Genomic DNA, 19,915 nt, shown 5'->3' on the forward strand with positions numbered 1-19,915 from the left:
TATGCTCTTGAAGGACTAGACCTTTCTTAGATGCTGGTTTTGTACCAAATCATAATAACAAGTAACTTATTCACCTGATTACTAGCCCAAAATTGCTCCTGTCCCAGCTTTTTTTTTTTTTTTTTGGAATGTGTTGCAGATCTGAATGACAAGAAAGGATGTATATTTACAAATGAAATGAAGTTGACCAGACAAAACATGAAATTTTTATAGGCATTATCTATACTGTCCCAACGTTTTCTGATTTGGGGTTTATATAATATAATATAATATAATATAATATAATATAATATAATATAATATAATATAATATAATATAATATAATATAATATAATATAATTGTTATTTGTTTTACAAATCAAATTATTCCTAAAACCTTAATCATCATTAATATTAAACAAATATTAATGAACATTAACAAATTTTATAAATATTCATATGTTTAGTGTATAGTTATTGTAATAGCTGTTGATGTCTTTTAAACCAAAATAGTTTATTTCAGCATACACCAAGAAAAAAATATACACATGAGATTCATTTCTCTATATTTCATATTGAGGAAGGCATTGTGCCGAAACGTCTGTGTCTTTTAATCACCCGTAGAATGTAAGAGAAAGAAAAAATAAAAACAGTACGAAGCAATTACTTGAGTGCAAATCATTACCTTTTTGGAATAATAGCATTGACAAGATTGACCCACCAAACCAAAGAAGTTTCTAAAAAAAAACAAGCATGCAGGGCAAACTTCAGCAACTCTATATTTCATATTAAAAATATATATATATATACATGTTTTTTTTTTGTGCCCAGAGTCAAGCAGCACCTGCTTAGGAAAGCAAACGCAGATTTGGAAGCACTAAAATTATGCAAAGTCAGTGGCGTGTTGTTGTTGTTTTTCTCTTTCCCTGTAGGCGCTGCTCTTTGTTCTTCTAATTACAGCCGAAGGAGCAGAAAACGATAGCGATGGTGAGAAGTACTAGAAGGTAGATTTCAGAAGCAATATGGTTTAAACAAGGAGCTGCGAGCTGTGTAAATACCTATCAGGAAAGATACTCATTAAAGCTCAATGCCAGAGTTTGAAATCAAACCCAAGATGAACGTAAATCGGCAAATGTGGATCTAAGCGTGTCTAAGAATGAGATAATGCTTGATAAAAGAAATATGGAGCCTTAATAAGCACAGTGAGAGTAGTGACGAAAAAATATAGTTCATATCTTAAAGACTGAATTACACTCAACTGAATAACTTTTTTTTTAAGATTAACATTTTTAGCTATAATAAATCAATCATATTTTATTTAAAGGACAATATATGGAACAGATATATAATGCAGCTACATGGCCCTGAATCTCAAAGTATTTTTTGTGTGTGTTATATTTGGACAATATGATAGAGATAAGCATCACACAGTGACTGTTTTAGGACCAAATTCTATATAACAGTTCAGTAAAACTTAAAACCGTGTCATATTTTGAACACAATGTTGTCTAGTTGTGCTCAGTTTTATCCCAACATACTTTTGCCAAAAAAACTCATTTTCTGTAAACACGCAACAGTGTTTTTTCTTTATGAATGGATCTGCAAGGTGAACCAATGATTCATATGAATAGATGTTTACTTCATTGCTGAATGAATCAGTCTATTGAAAAACACAAATGAATGAATGATTCACTTAGTAGATATTTACCACCGATTAATGGCTACAATATTACCTTATTAAGACTATTATCAAAATTATATATATATTTTTTATTTTATTTTTTTATCAATCATAATAATAAAAAATAAAAATTGTAAAACAAAAATTCTATCATCACTTACATTTGTGTCATCCTAAACATTTATAAATATATTTCTTTTGTAGACTATTGTTAAAAAAAAAGACCAAACTGTTTTGGAGCTGCAATAAATGATCTGTAAAAATATTGAAACACTATTATGTATACACTTTATAATTTTATAATTATATAGGTTGTTTTTACATGATGTCATTGATGGCGCGCAAAATTCAGATGGTGGGGCAGGTAGTGGTTCTTCAACATAGAAATCGCTATAAGAACATCAAAATGTTTCTGTTTTATGTAGTTGTAATTGTTTAAATTGGGCAAAATAAGAACTGCAGAACAGCTTTTATAGACTTTCAAAACTGGCTGAAAAAAGGAAGAAAATGAGGTGTGCAATAAATATTTTTTCAATACATCCATGTGTACAAACTTTTTTTGAACACGATAATTTGTTTGACAGCACAAATAAATATTCTATACAGGCCTCGTTAAATGTATAAATATGTTATTGTGTTATATAAAATAAACACATATAAAAACACCACCACTTATACAAAATCCAGATAAAAATTTAAATAGCGTACTCTGCCATGTAATCGCTGCAAAGAAATCTCTGTCTTGTTTTGAAACAAAGTCAGTCTTTGCTGCCGTTTTAGCAGAATAAACAACCATAAAGTTAACGTCTATATGTGCAGCAAACTTAATCGACGGAACAAAAAAAGAAATGCAACACTTGCGACAAAATCTAGTGGAGCACTTTTCTCCCTTAAATAATAATGTAGACTATGCGTCCATGCTTATGCATGCTTTTATCAGTTATTTTGTGATGCCTGGAAGGATATCGGCATGGGGAAAAACTATAATAATTTATAATAAACATGTTTTTGAACCACATAGTAAAGTGTATAATGTGTACAACTCTGTGTTAGAGAATACTGTGATAAACTAAAAAACTGTAATACACACTGTAACGTTAGTGTAAACTGTGGTGCATTGTGAACTTTTCTCTGTGTTTTCGATTTAGTTTTTTACTTCCTGCCCTCAATCTGAATTTTCAATGTAATCAGAACCATGTGATAAAAACAACCCATGTTATATAAAAATTAAACATAATTAAAATTAAATAATTACTTGCCTTTTTGGCATTACAAAACTAATGTTAGGGTAGTTCAGCTGTTGCTCTCACCCACAAGCTTTTCCAAATGTCTGAATAATCGGTTTCTTACAGCACATTCTAGGGTCAAAAAAACGGGACTAAGTTTTAAATGACTTTCCTTTACATTCCACAGAACAAAGTCAGTCATACGGATTTTAAAGGGTATCTGCATAAGCAAAAAGGATAGCATCTTCACTTTTATGTCATCTTTCAGCTAGCATCAGTGCAAATACTCTTTTGAGGTAAAAGAACTACTAAAAATGTTGAACCACCATGAAATCAAAAATAATCAAATAAAAGGCATTGGCAGCCTTTTTGTTCAGTACCAGACCTTATTGCATATACAATTACATTACAAAAACAGTTATTAAAAGAATGATGTAATCAATTTTCTGCTATTTGTGTCATTACTTAACACCACATCTCAAACCATTCGCATTCCATTGACTCAATGTAATGTGTAAATATAAAGAGAACATAGGTGAATATGCATACCTTTGAGGTCCAGGTTGCGGGCTCCATTGGAGTGCTGCGTGACAGTACGCGAGTCGATCTTGAGCGTGTGCACGTTGCTGTCATCGCGGGACACCATCACGTTGTGCCACTGGTTGTCATTGAGCGGCTTGTCGGAGTTGCCCTTCATGAGCGACGGCCCATTGCCCAAGTCGAAAACATAATGGATGTACCTGCAATACATCAGTTCCCCTGTCAATCACACAGCCCAGTGGAATCAGGCAACCCTCTTTAGGATGACAATACTGCCTTTCTGCTTCCAAATCAATATCTGTAATAAGGCTTGAAATACTGCCACAGACAGACTTCCACCCTGTCAGATGCGCGGTGTGTGCAGACAGTAAACAGCTTACAGGCAGAAAAGTGTCTCTTTAACTGTAATACACTGTGGCGCTATTTATTTAGACCTTTCTGGATGCTTTGAAATGGTTGAGCATTGAAGGCCTCTTCTTTAACTATACCGCTTTTATTTAAAGATTTTTGATGAGCAGTTGTCAAGGATAAATACAGTTTGTCTGATTAAAAATTGTTGTAATATTGAGCACGACTAATACTGCAACAACATTGTTACTATATGTTATCTATTGTTATGTTATCTATTTTATAATACATATATAACAACATTAGTCATTAGATACTGTAGGTAGACAGGTAGGTAGGTAGGCAGATGATAGATAGATAGATAGATAGATAGATAGATAGATAGATAGATAGATAGATAGATAGATAGATAGATAGATAGATAGATAGATAGATAGATAGATAGATAGATAGATAGATAGATAGATGATAGATAGATAGATAGATAGATAGATAGATAGATAGATAGATAGATAGATAGATAGATAGATAGATAGATAGATAGATAGATAGATAGATAGATAGATAGATAGATAGATAGATAGATAGATAGATAGATAGATAGATAGATAGATAGATAGATAGATAGATAGATAGATAGATAGATTTTATTTGCATTTTTTAGCAGTTAGAAACTATTTATTGTTTGGCCTGATCTTGTAAACTATGGTCTGAAATTGAGTCAACAGCTCTTCTGTTATTTTACTGACTCATGTCATATGTTCTGCTTCCTTCATAATATATTGTCTCAAACTACTAAACATCTCCCATAATAAAACTTAAAAACATAAACAAATAATTAGCAAAATTCAAACATAACCGGTCCGGTATACACAAACAAATCATACCAGTTTCAAATCATAGCAAACAACAATAACTGTACACTACCTAACAAAAGTCTTGCTGTCTATCTACATTTTAGGAGCAACAAATAATAACTTGACTTCTATTTGATCATTTGGTTTCAGAATTGGCTGATATGAAAGACTAATGCCTTTAGATTATGCTTATTTTACCAAAATAAAATTTTTACACAGTAAGGTCTAAATTTGTTTAGACAAAAGTCTTGTTATTTAACAGAAATAATGTACAGTATAGAATATAAAGTAAAAAAAAAAAAAAAAAAAAGTATATTGTGTATGACTTACATAAGTTTGACGACTGCATACATCTCTGCAATAACTCACATAACTTATTAATAAAGTCATCTGGAATGGAAAAGAAAGCGTTCTTGCAGGACTTCCAGAGTTCATCAAGACTTTTTCGATTCATCTTCAATGCCTCTTCCATCTTACCCAAGACATGGTCAATAATATTCACGCATTTGGTGACTGGGCTTGCACCTTGACCTTCTTTGCTTTCAGGAACTTTGATGTTGAGGCTCAAGTATGAGAACGAGCACTATCCTGCTAAAGAATTTGCCCTCTCCTGTGGTTTTTATTGTAATGGGCAGCACAATTGTCTTGATGCCTCAGGCTTTTAATGTTGCCATCCACTCTGCAGATCTCTTGCATGCTCCCAAACTGAATGTACACTGTTAGACCTTACCAGGCTTTTTTACAGTAGAATACTGGCAACACTGTTGCCAGCTTCTCACAGTAAAAGTTTGGTTAAGGTAAGTAACTGGCAACAGTGTTGCCAGTTAATTACTGAAACTGAACCATTACAGTGAGTGGCTGGCAACAGTGTTGCCAGTTGTTTACTGTAACCAAACCATTGCAGTGAGTAGCTGGCAACAGTGTTGCCAGTTAATTACTGTAATAGAGCAATAGTGGTAACTAACTGGAAACTGTGTACAGTTAATTACTGTACTGTAGTGTTACAACTCACAGCATTATACTGCATACACAATAGTATGTCAAGGTGTTACTAAAATTAATTAGTATTCTTACCTGTTATTAATTCTTTAAATTAATTAAGTTGTAAATTCTGACAAATTTATTTTATTGTTTTGGCAGCAAACAAATATAAAACAGAAAATGTATAGCAAAATTAAGATGTCAGCAGATATAAATATCATCTTACATATTACTGAGAGCCACAGGTCTGCACAGCAAGGATTCAGTGAAACTAACGTTTAAGCATGCAAAATGCATATGTCATATGGCTCTGCGAAAAGGAGTGGGACTAAACAAAATATTAAGAGATTGAAAAAGCAAGCAACTGGTCCATAATTTTTGTTCAGTGAGGTCATGGTTTGATCTTTGATTAGTCTCAAGCAATCACATGATGTGATTTTGCAGTTCAGAGTTCTTCAAGCTTGAACTTTCCAATGCTGCAAACTGTAAAATTTGTCCCATGCATTCCAGGTCTGCAGCATTCACATGCGTATGAATGGAAGTCTATAGGGAGAAAAGTGCAGTGTGACCGGGACTTTAAGCTGTAACTAATTAAACACACCTGATAAAACTAATTAAGGCTCGTTAGAAATCTACAGGTAATGTTGAAGCAGGGTGGTGTTCAGGTCCTAATTAATTGGTTTAGGTGTGTTTGATATGGATAGCAACTGAAATCTGCAGGAACGTAGATCTCCAGGAACAAGATTAAGCACGCCTGGTATATAGCATACTTTTAAAGCACCTGCTAACATTTATCACAATCACATATCCAATAAACACACACACACACAAAGTGCTGCAGTGAAATGTGTTACTCTCTCCTCAATGCTGACCATGCAAAAAAAAAAAAAAAACTGAACAGCAAAAAACACAAAATAATTATTTTAAATTTTAAAGTTTTAAATAATTAACAGCTCTGTCAAATCTCAAAAAGTTTAAAATAATTATAGAAAACAAAAATAAAGTTGGCAACACCGAAAAACCAAAGGATCCAATCTTTTATTGTTATAATTATCTCATGACAACAAACTTTTTTATTTTTTCAAATATAAATTCAAAGGTGGAAACACTGCTCTGAAAAATACTTGGCAACAAACTCACAACCTGGGACCGGACAGTGGAGCTTTTGTGTGTGGATGGCTATGTGTATCATGTTTTTGTAATTCCCTGTGATGATGAGCACATGTTACCTTACTGAGATGATGGAATTTAATTTTGGCTTAGTTGCCAGAAAGATACATACAACTGTTAGTATCTGTACATTATGGCAGTATGCAATATCCAATAAATACATATACTTAAACAAAAGTAATGTAAGAAGTTATATGAGGAGAGGCTAACTAGCTAACAATGTAGCTTTCAAGTACACAGTTCAAGATAACAACAACATAACTTAAAACACAGCCTTATTTTAGAAACCCACAAAAACATGTGAACACATTTTACTTACTCATTTTAGATTCTTATTTAAAGCCTAAAACATATCAGACTCAACATCTGAATTGATAGACAGAGAATAGAGCACACTCAGCAGTAAACAAATCAAACACCTGGCTCTCTTAAAGGGCCAGCATTTTCTGAAAACTCTTTCTAACACCTTTGTGTTTAGAATAAGACAGACAGCCTGTGGGAGTGTGTGGTGATGCCTAAATCATTGTTTTTTACAGTTATTTACTGCACAATCTACAGAGTAACAGTGCAGATATACAAATTAAACACACCTGATCAAACTAAATCTAAAGGTAGTGTGTTGAAGCAGGGCTGGAACTAAATTCTACTAGGCTGTGGCCTTCCAGGAGTTTGACACCCCTGGTACATAGCATATTTTCAAAGCAACTGCCTACATTTATCACAGTTATGCACATATCGTTTAATAAAAACAATAAAAATATACTATAATATAAACTTCATCCATAGAAAAAAATAAATAAATAAATAATCTGATTCTCATGTCGTTCCAAATCTGTAGTAATAATAAAAAACACAACAAATATCATGATTTATACATTTATTTAGGAAAGCCTTTATACTGTTAATGGGACTTTTACTTGCCAGTTTTCCAGACAAATTCATTGAGTCTCTGCAAAAATGTATGTGCGTGTTGTTTAAGATATATATATATATATATATTTTTTTTTTTAAATAACACATTTTTACTAGTTATTTAGCAAAATAATAATATTCAGTTGAAAGTGCAATTTAAAATCTTAGCTATAGGTCAAACTAGGCAATTAAATTAGATTAATTATAGAAAAAGTAAACAAAGTTATAAAAATTATTGTGACAATTTCTTTGCTCTGTGTGAATATTTTTGCCTTTAAATGCATTTCGTCCATATCTTACAATTACCTTTTAATAAGCTCTGTGGCATTGGTTGACTCCTGATACTCAATGTTAAAAACATAAAAGGAACCAAAGAAAACACAGAGATAAAATAAATATAAAATAGGAACATAAAGCATTAGAGTAGATGGGGCAGTAATGGTTGAACAGTAATTTACCATTTATTATCACAGTAAATATCTGTAATGGTACATAGAGTAAATTACTGTAATTTATTCTTTGCACTACAGAATTTCATACGAATCCTGCTCCTTTTACAGTAAAATACTGTTTCTTTTCATTACAGCTAAACACTGGCTATTTTACAGTTATTTACTGCATAATCTACAGTAAGGGTTAACAGTGTACTGTAAGCCCAATTCATGATTTTTCCTTCCCCAAACCTGACTGATTTCGAATAGTAGGTTCATGCGGGTTCCAATAGGTCTTCTGCAGTATTTGTAATGACTGGGATTCAGTTCAACAAATGATCAAATGACCAACTAGCAGTCAAGTTTTTACTTGTTGCTTTTAGAACTGGGATAGACAAAAAGACTTTTGTCAGGTAGTGTATCATTTTTCACACAAATTATGAATACAAAAGTATGGATATTCATTATTAAGCTTTTGCATTTTTCTTCGCACACTAATAATAAAGCTATATAATTATAATGATTACTTTATAATAATTACTATACTTCATGAGAAGACATCTTTAAATACTTTCCTGAATCTGTGCAAAATGTTTCTTAATTATTTCCCAAAATCCATGGGCTCATTTTCTGGTACTAAACATTAAATCATTTTACCAGTGCAGCATCTAGTTACCATTGGCAATGTGAACTAACTGCTGAAAAAGTGTGTGCTTTTTTTGCTTTTTTTTTCAACTCCACAAGTGCAAATCTGAAAGTGCAAGCCTGAGAGTGTGATTTGCTTCAAAAAAATGGGTTTTTATCTCTCATTTGCCTTTAATAACACAATATCTAGTGCCAGTAACTGGATATTTAATTTTTTTAAACTTCTGGGATACATACAAAAACCAAAGTTATTAGTTTAAACGTTCATCTCTTTTGAATAAACCCCAAGACATTTCACTTTGAAAGTGGCGTAAAATGTGCAAGAAGCAGAAATGTTGCCACAAGCATGCTTTTTCCAATGAGCTGCTAATCTCCAGATCTTTCAAGAAAGAAGTACAGTATCATGAGCTTCGGGTTGTTGAGCAGTGAAATACGCCTTATGAGAAATCATCTTTTACAATAGACCTGGGACGTTCAGTAGCAGAGCGCAAAAGTGACTGCAGCAGTAGTTCAATCCTTCATAAGACATTGAGTATACCGTACCTTTTTATGACTTTCACATACTTTTGCTTTCACTGAATGTTAAAATGCTGTGATTTATCTCTGAGCTGTTTTTGTGCCATATAGCTGTTTCTGAACGCTCACAATATGAAATTTCAGAAAGAAAAAAAAAGAAAAAAAAACAAAAAACTATATATATATATATATATATATATATATATATATATATATATATATATATATATATATATATATATATAGAGAGAGAGAGAGAGAGAGAGAGAGATAGAGAGAGAGGGCAGCACGTGGGTTTCCTCAGGGTGCTCTGGTTTCCCCACAGTCCAAAGACATGTGCTAAGGTGAGCTGAACTGAGAGTGTGTGTGTGTGTGTGTGTGTGTGTGTGTGTGTGTGTGTGTGTGTGTGTGTGTGTGAATGTGAGAGTGTATGGGTGTTTCACAGTTCGGGGTTGTGGCTGGAAGGACATAGTTGGCAGTTCATTCCGCTATGGTGACCCCTCATAAATAAGGGACTAAGCTGAGGAAAAATGAATAAATGAACAAAAATATAGAAATATAACTGTACTCGATCCAAACATAGTATAAACAAATTCCATGATGCAGTAACCACTGATTGTGCAGAAATTAATTTGAGATGGCTAGTTTTACATAATTGAAAGCAATACATTTGATCCTGGACCACAAAACCAGTCATATGGGCCAATTTGGAAAATTGACATTAGTACATCTTTTGAAATCTGATTTTTTTTTTTTTTTTTTTTTTTTGGATGGATGGATGGATGGATGGATGGATGGATGGATGGATGGATGGATGGATGGATGGATGGATGGATGGATGGATGGATGGATGGATGGATGGATGGATGGATGGATGGATGGATGGATGGATGGATGGATGGATGGATGGATAGATAGATAGATAGATAGATAGATAGATAGATAGATAGATAGATAGATAGATAGATAGATAGATAGATAGATAGATAGATAGATAGATAGATAGATAGATAGATAGATAGATAGATAGATAGATAGATAGATAGATAGATAGATAAAACATAATCACCTAAAAATTATGTAAAAACCTGATCAGAATGGACTGATGTGTGTTTTAACTCATGATGAACACTTTGGAAACCAGAAGGAAGAATGTTAATATTATAATAGTGTACAAGTAACTGTGCTCCCTATACATTTTACAGCATAAGCTGTCATGTCCTGCAGATACTAACTGCGTTTCGCATATTTATTCAAACTATAAGCATTATTTTTTGCAAATGCTGGTAGTTTCTCTCAGTTCATACATCAAGACTCTGCAGTCTGGGAGAGAGAGAGAGAGAGAGAGAGAAAGGGAGAGAGAGAGAGAGAGAGAGAGAGAGAGGGAGAGAGAGAGAGAGAGAGAGAGAGAGAGAGAGAGAGAGAGAGAGAGAGAGAGAGAGAGAGAGAGTGAGTGAGAGTGTGTGTTCTCATTAGCGCTCTCTCATTTCATATGCTTGTGCAGACTCCGGTGAGAGGCAAGGCCACCTGCTGTCTAATTGCTTACTGAATGACTGGCTTTCTGGACCACTGCGGCTGAGGAAGTTAAACATCTGAGGCACCTTCCCCGTTTTCGCTATTCATTTTTGCCCAGTGGAATAAAACGCACAGGGCAAATCAGCTTGTTGTACCTGCAATGTTTGTCATAAGCATCACGATCGAACTGAGAAATCTTTTGGTAGGCTGGAGCGGAAAGAAAAAAAAAGTCTGATCTGAGACTGCGGATTTCCCAAGTGGCAGCTTCGGCATGTGGGTTGGGAGTGGGCTGCCAATAAATAGAATACCGTTAATCAAATAAAACTTACATTGATTGAAAGTTGCTCTTTTTTACAACAAGGTCATCAGTGTTTGTTTCATCTTCTCTCCTTTTCATATGAGCCGATTACAGTAGACTAAGAATAGCAATCCACGCAATCATGATTGACGAGTGCTCACTATTTTCTTGAGCGTCACTCACGCTGAGCTCTTTCCTAGCAGATTCTGATCAGCATTTACGCATAACCAAAAGCATCTCTTGCTGAATTTGTTTAAATTTAAATATGGCCTCTCTCCTGAAATGATTCATCAAGCCATTCTCCTCCTCCTTGTACCTTTAACTAAATGCCAAGGAGACAAATGTGCGAATCTTAGAATGCGACTTGACTCACCCTCCCACGGCTATGATTCACGTCCAAGTAATGTCTCTTAACAAATCGCAAAAACTTAAACGCGCCGTTTAGCGTGGTGGCTTAACTTCATCTGGATGTCTCTCATATTCTCATGTGTTAAACCTGCTGCCTGCATGCGATCCCTCGGATATCTAGCTGCGTCTTCTGGGAGTTTTTTGGCAATGATGTTTGCATCTCGCTCACCAGCAGAAACAACTGTGCTGTTAGTTCCGTCAGAAAAGGCCTTTGAGCTTCAAACTCTCTCGGGACTGGTGTTTGTGTGCTGAAGGATGATTTCTCCAACAGTCTTTGTAATGCACTGAAGATGAACTTTGAGCTGTCAGGGAATGTCTCAGTATCCGTGTTTATTGTTTCACATGGGTGGGAGAATATAAGACTTGTTTTCTATCTCAAGGGCTTTTTGTTTTCGTCAGTGTTCCTATAGAATCTCACCCACATCCAAACTATTCAAATCCAGAAATGATCTTAAAGTAACTGATTATAAAGTAGCGTGTTGCCCAAGATATTTAAATGAAGTAAAAATAGGACATAATGCCTTAGGATGCCACTATAAAAAGGACAAAATGTTCATGCAAACTTTTTTTTTACATTGTATTCACGATGTTGCTCAACATGGGAAAGTTGTTTGCTTGCAGCATATATTCAGGCAAAAGTACGCATATCTTTTACTCAAGTAGAAGTACAGATACTCATGTTTAAAACGACTCTGGTAAAAGTTGAAGTACTGACTACACTTTTGTACTCAAGTAAAAGTAAAGAAGTATGGCGTGTAATATGTACTTAAGTTAAAAGTATTCAATACCACTCCCTGTTTTAGTTTCAGGGTAGTAACTACATCGTACATCTGCGTCTATACATCTAACTTACATTTCAGTACTAACAAACATGTACTCGTTGAAAACTAAAAAAATTAATCTCTATTCATAACATATTCATAAACTATTTCATTGCTTTAGCACCAATTGTACAAACGTTGACAAAAAGTTTGTTAACGATGCTAAAGTTTATTTATTTATTTATTTTTTGCGGTATTAGATTGAAAGATCAGCGGAGTACAGTACATGTTCAGAATTGGACAAAAGACTGTGACCCCATTTAAATGCCAGATTTAAAGAGAAATGTGTTTCTTGTTTACCTTTGATCTGATTGACCAAAACACATCTTATTACCCGGTAAATACATGACATCAGTCATGTTTATAGCTGACTCCCTGTCATATGCACGTTCACATTCTTGTCATTCCCATGGAAAGCTTAAAATAATCAAGCATTACGGCGCATGATCATAGGTTGAAAAATCCATGCAGTGCAGCATGCATGCGCGCATTGACAAAAATAGATTGATTGAATCAAAAAGGCATTTAAATTTCGGAATGACAAGTTATAATATAGATTGCGCCACAAAACAAATTAAAACAAAAGTAACAAGCTCAAATAAAAAATAAAAATAAAAAAAGTAAGGAGTAGAAAGTACAGAAACTTGTTTACAAATGTAAGGAGTAAAAGTAAAAAGTTGTCAGAAAAATAAATAGTGGAGAACAGTTCTGATACTAGAAAAGTCTACTTAAGTACAATAAGAAAGTATTTGTATTTAGTTACTTCCCATCTCTGCATACTGATGTGCGTGAACATCTGAACAACACAAAATAATAATAATAATAATAATAATAATAATAATAATAATAATAATAATAATAATAATAATAATAATAATAATAATAATAATTTTAACAACAATATTAACAATATATAATGGCGACATGGTCACTCAGTGGTTAGCACTGTCGCCTCACAGCCAGAAGGTTGCTGATTCGAGCCCCGGCTTTAGTGTTGCACTAAAGTAGACATTCTAAACTTACCGGTGTAATCATACACTAAAGGAAAGTTTAGTTAAGTCTTAGCGTTAAAAGTGTGTTCATTTTATTATTTTATTATTCAGCAATTCTTCTGCGTACCACTAGAAGGAATCCCACGTACCACAGTGTGAAAACCACTGAGCTAAAGTATTTAAAACGTATCATTATGGTTGTATATTAAAGTGAGACCACTGAAAGCAAGACCACTGAAGCAATTTCTTACTACGAGTGTGTCAAGACACAAAAACAGCAGAGCTTTTATTATGCCACAGTCACCCGCTTCCAGTTCTTCCAGTCGAGATCATGTGGGAAAGAAGCTGTGTTATCATACTACATACATTTTAGGGTTCTGTTATAATGCTGCTCTGTACCGTCTAATACAATGCACAACAGGGTAGAATGGAGTTTGAGCTCAGGTAGATCTCAAGAACTCCCCTGCTTGTTTTAAGCTAATGACGAACGAGGGATTGTTGTGGAGAGATTTACTGCTGACTAAGAGCTCATCTCTTCTGGCAATTTGGTTTGGTCAATTCACTTATTTTGCATGTCTTTGAATGATGGAAATAACCCAGGGAACTCGGGGGAAACATATAAACTCCACACAGGAAAAGTCGACTGGCCTGGTAAGGTCTTAAACCCGTGACATTCTGAGAAAGGTATAAACGGAGGTCAGAGCCAGCTCCAAGTTAGTGGGACTTGAGCTCAGAGTGGGCTGTACAAATCTGGAGATTTATTTATTTAATGTCTTGTACATGACATGGAGTCCAATATTGTGCTTTATAAACGTATACACCTACCCCAACCCTCAACCCAACCTCACAGTAACTTGATGTATTTTATCAATATCTGCTCCACCTACACCACCCTACTAGTGGTTTAAGTCCCTCCCACTTGGAGGTCTCTGGGCAGCAGCGATATCTATTTGGAAATTCTGTGCCGCCGTGCAACCCTATCTAGGAAAAGGGAGGAGTAGGGGTGGAAGGGGGATTCTTCAAAATGAAGATAACTGAGGTATGAAAATCTGGTTATTTACAATGACTTAGCAATCATCTGATTGGTGAATCAAGTGTTAGCTAATGCAGGACCAGCCGTGGACAATAATAAACAAGTTATCCTCTTGAAATTGTTTATAAAAAAACTTCACAAAATGTATTTTTCCTCCTCTTTCTCTAAAAATAAACTGGAAATTGAGGGTGTGTGATGTCATTAGCATGACACAAGTTATGGTTTGTGTCATTAGATAAAATTGCATATTTCTCAAAATGTAACATTCTTCAAAACATTTGGTTTAAATTAAGTACATAAGTCAGCTATATAAATAACACTGTTCTATTGCTTTTTAAACATTTTAATGGAAAAACTACTATATATCATGTTTTTATTTAACTCTGAATTCAAACTAAATATATTCTCACTTCTATTCAATCAGACTTTTTTGCTTGATGTTTCATACATGTACAAAATTACAAAACTAAAAAAAAGGAAAAGGTCGACACTAATAACACTAATGTCATGTAAACTTGCTCTAAGGTAGCTTGCTTAAAGTTATACAACATTGCGCACAGTAAACACATATTAAAAACATAATAAAGTATTAAAATCATGAGTAAAATGGTTATTCGTGTGCATTTTACCAAAACAAAGTGTTGTTAGAACAGCATTTTTTTTAGATCTAATGGATGTCTAAACATACACTACTGGTCAAAAGTTGGGGGTCAGTTTTTTTGTTTTTTTTCATGTTTATTTTTAAAGAAAACTAATAACTACATTAAAATTACATTTATTTAAATGTAAAACAGAATTGTTAAATTGATAAATATTGATTAAAATGATAAATTTCTGTGTTCTTTTTGTATGTAGTTTCAAATGAAATCATTACTACAGTCATTATTGCTTTTAATACTCTTACCATTCATAATAATAATAATAACAATAATAATAATAATAATAATAATAATAATTATTATTATTATTATTATTATTATATAATGATTATTAATTAATATTAGAGTGATTTCTGAATGATCACGTGACTGAAGACTGGAGTAATGAAGCTGAAAATCATCTTTAAAATCACTCAAATAAATTATCAAATTAAATTATAGACTACTTTTTAACAGTTATTTTTTTGTGCAATAACATTTCACAAATTTACAATTTGTACTGTATTTTTGATCATATTTATTTTTATTCTGTACTTTGAAATAAATGCAGCCTTGGTGAGCAGGATAAGCTTTATTTTAAAACATTTAAAAATCCTACTGACCCCAAACTTTTGACCGGTAGTTTAGATGGCTTGGCTAAAACAAGGATAGAAAGAAAATGATCTGAAATCCAAAAGAAATGAATGACTACACATACACCCAATCTAGTTTGATGTCTTCTCTAGTTTTGCGCTATTCTTAGATGTCATTGAGATTTTCACTGACTCAAATTTAGCCATGATTTAGCCAAGCCATCAATGCTATTAGACATTTATTAAGCACAAATTGCTTGGTGGGTATGCCTATTTTTGAAACAGCATATGTGCCTATAAGGCAGTCAGCGAAATTCATTTTAGAAATCAATTAAACAAACTAACTTCTATGCATATTTTGTTGATGAATCTGACTGCTGTTTCTAAATGCAGCCACCAAAATCACAAAATATGAGGAAGCGTTTTCTAAGTATTCACAATACAGCCTTTTTTTCTAAATCACATTCAAATGAGGCTGTAATCTCAGAGTTTAGAGAATAATATGATTTCCTTTGCTGTAGTAAAGCTCAGAAAACTTTGCATTCTGCTAAGATCGCTTTTTCTCAGGCCTCGAGCTTTCCATCACATATAAGGCTTAACTTTATATTGCACATTAATTTCATCTCCCTCTCTTTTCTCAATCAGGTAGTTCTCGGCTTTATTATCATTTCATAATACCCTTCCTATTTCTGAAATTTCTAGTTCCTTACTTACAGGGTAATGTTAAGAAATCTTCTATTCTCATCTTTTCTTTATAGTTCACATCTCTCAGAGTTTAATTAAATGGCTTTTAATGCTTAATGCTGTGTTTTAAGCAATTTGAGTATGAGCAGAAGTGACATGGTCCTCTGAATGACCCATAAAGTCCTTTAATAAAGACAATTTATTTGGATTGGTTTAAAGAAGCGGAAGGCGGAGCTTTGCCATTTAAAGACAGCATGAATTCAAATGATCTTTTCTAAGCACATTTTTTATTAAAATTGCCGGACTGTCAGAATAAATCTGGATGTAGGGACCTTTCTTACCACAGAGTGCATTTGATTGGACAAAAATAGTTGGTGAGTTGGACTTATGACCCACAGGTTGCAAGTTCAAAAATAGGGGGACTGAATAACTCGCACTCTCTTCCACCCTCATGCCATGGTTGAGGTAAGAGTCCCTTGAGTAAGGCACCGAAGACCAAACTGTGTGCTCATGGTGTATATATGCGAGTCACTTTGAATAAAAGTGTGTGCTAAATGTAAATGTAAATTACATGTTCTGCTGCATCCACATTAAAATTTTAAGATTACAACATGTGACGGTATACGAGCTGGGTTCATACAATGTCGTAATTACCATAATTTTGAGATAACAACAAGTGACGTTCTACTCTAAGCTATTAAGAAGCTGCCTTTTCACTTTTCAGTAAAAACAAAAACAAACTGATCTAGCGTTTAAATAAATTTGACAAAGTATGTAAGGCTTGAATGCCTCTGATTTAACAACAGTGCTTAAAAATAAATTCTGTAATTTCCGTCAGTCTCAGGACAGCTCCACACAACAGCGCTAGATGGCTCCACTAAGTTATGCAGTGCATAATTTTGCAAACTGACAAACACACACCTAGGGACTATTGTATTAATACTCACTGCATCCCACCGATGTACTAAAATAGTAGAATCTATAATTATAAAGAACATACATCTTTGAAGGATGTCCTGAATGAAGCAGTAATATTCCTCTCAAGCATGTTGATAAAACAATAAAGACACCAATGATGATGACGATGATGAATATCTTCACAGAAGAAATTTTGATTATTTGATAATTTTTTATCATAAATTTAATACTGGCTGGTCTGATTTAAGACCCTTTTAAGGTCTTAACTCACATAACATTGATTTAAAGGGGACCTTTATGCAAAAATCACTTTTATAAGGGGTTTAAACAGTTGTGCGGCACCGGTTTGTGAATATAACCAGTCTCTGATGGTAAAAATTTATTAACTGCATTTTTTATAATTACACTTAATAAAACTGTTGAAACACTTTGATTGACATTCTCCCTTTGCATGTCATCAGAGGGGAAAAGTCCCACGTATTAGTAACAATATCTCCCTCATTAGTATAGACAGTCCTGAGTGAGAAGCAGCCATCCGCCATTAGTGTTTTTGTCTGCTAAAGAAAAAGTCAGTGACTAAGAGGATTATAGGATGCAGAAATTAAGACTGGAGTTTCCACACACTGCCTTGTTCAGGGGCACTTCTATTGACATTTTCAGCCTTTCACACAGACAATGTTAATCATGTTTTGAATCTGTCACTATGGTGATGCATAGATATAGCACAATATAAAATAGCACAATATCTTTGCAGTTGTACACAGCACCTTATAACATTTATATTTCTAACAAACTGTGCATACAATAAAACATCCAGAGCTCTTAGTCTAAATCACAGGTGTCAAACTCAGTTCCAAAAGGGCCGCAGCTCTGCACAGTTTAGTTCCAACCCTAATTAAACACACCTGATCAAACTAATTGAGTCCTTCAGGCTTGTTTGAAACCTACAGGTAAGTGTGTTGGAGCAGGGTTGGAACTAAACTGTGCAGGGCTTCGGCCCTTTTGGAACTGAGTTTGACACCCCTGGTCTAAATGCATCTCTCTGTTTGGTGTTTCTTGTATTTTCTCATATTTATTTTTGTGTTGTCACTTGTCACTTTATGCGCACTGGTAGCTCCTGTAGCCAAAACATATTTGTTGTGTGTGTAAGAACACTCGGCAATAAAACTGATTCTGATCTCATTTGAATTTAAAGCAACAGTCATCAATTTGAAGCTGAAACTTCACATACACACTCTAGGGAAATCAGGGACTTATTTTACATCTTGCAAAAAGGGGCATAATAGGTCCCCTTTAAGACTTTAAGACTTTCAAAAGTTCACACTTATTGATAATAAAACATGTTTAGCATGGTTTTACAGGAGAGAGCCCTGAGTTCAGAAGATCCTCTAGTCTGGGGCACCCTCCCTCGAGCCTGGGGCTCCCTGCCGGAGGGAGGGGAGTCTGAGTTCAGGTAGATCTTGGGAGCCCTGCTGAATTTGTTCTTCGGCCTATCCCTTGATTATTAGGAGTTTCCACGGCAGAATGAACCACCAACTAAACCAGCATATGTTTATGCGGTGAATGCTGAGTACTAAAACACCAATATACTGTGCCAATTTGGTTTATTTAAATCCCTTATACTGAGTACCTGAGGGAAACCCATGTGAGTATGAGGAGAACATGTAAACTTCCCACAGAAACACCCAGCCCAGTCGGGACTCAAACCTTGCTGTGAGGTAACAGTGCTAACCACTTAGCTGATGTGCTAGCCTATTCTGGATTATTCTCGGTAAGAGGGGCAGGAGGAACTGTGGATGGGGGGGATTCTTCTAGATGAAGATGACTAAGGTAAGAAAATCTGGTTATTTATGTACGTTTGGATTCATCTGATTGGTAAATCATTTAATAGCTAATGCTGGACCAGCTGTGGTCAATCATAAGCAGGTGCTCCTCTAAAAAAATTATAAATGAACTTCACTTTTTGAAGAAGCACAGAAACCCTGTATTATTTGTTAAAATTGTTCAATTAAAACTCACACTTACCCTTTTACAAGCTCAATCACGATAAAGTCACTGCCATCCCCAGAGTTGAAGAGAATCAGACCATCAGGGCTGGTTGTTTTGAACTGGAAGAAGAGGTGCATGGAGGCGTAGGCTTGTAAGGTGGACAGCGCCACATAACTGGCTCGATTTCGGAAGCTGACCGGATCGGCCACTATGCGGCGCATGCCGAAGCGGGCGTTGAGCTCACAGTAGGAGATGTCACCATTCTTGCACTGGTCTAGGTAAGGCATGCCGTTGAAAGAGAGGCCCTGCAGGTGGCCGATGAAGTTGGATGGCATGACTGAGATAAAGCGGCGCTCAGTCATGATGCCCGTCTCTATGTGGTGGAACTCCAGCTGCGTGTGTGCTCCGCTCATCTGGCCTGTGGCAGAACCAAACACGCTCGATTAGTCAGGTCTGGGAGCAGATGATATGAGGGAATGGCGTGCTGCCTGAGCCCATCCCAAGGCAAGTACAGCTTTTGATGTTCAGTTCAGAGTTGGATGTGTTGTAATGCTGAACTTGCAATGTGCAACATGAATCTAAACCTGAAAAAACTGTTCTATATATAATCTTTAAGTTGTCTCCACACTCTTAAAAATAAAGGTTCCAAGGGGGTGTTTTCGCAGTTAAACCAGAGAAGCAGCACATTAGGTTCCCCAAGGAAACTTTCAGCAAGCAGTATTTACAAGAACATTTTTTT

The 19,915-nt window shown here is 34.7% G+C and overlaps 1 protein-coding gene across 48 annotated transcripts in view; it reads right to left on the reverse strand.

Moving 5' to 3' along the window:
• nrxn2a (neurexin 2a) overlaps window positions 1-19,915 on the reverse strand; it is a 708,141-nt gene that overhangs the window by 396,191 nt on the left and 292,035 nt on the right. For all 48 annotated transcript variants that reach the window (XM_073934759.1, XM_073934753.1, XM_073934748.1 and 45 more), the window contains 2 exon segments: window positions 19,213-19,594; window positions 3,437-3,627 (listed from right to left, as the gene is read on the reverse strand). In XM_073934759.1, coding sequence (XP_073790860.1) covers window positions 3,437-3,627; window positions 19,213-19,594 — 573 coding nt within the window.

Source organism: Danio rerio, chromosome 21 (assembly GCF_049306965.1).
Source record: "Danio rerio strain Tuebingen ecotype United States chromosome 21, GRCz12tu, whole genome shotgun sequence".
NCBI lineage: Eukaryota > Metazoa > Chordata > Actinopteri > Cypriniformes > Danionidae > Danio > Danio rerio.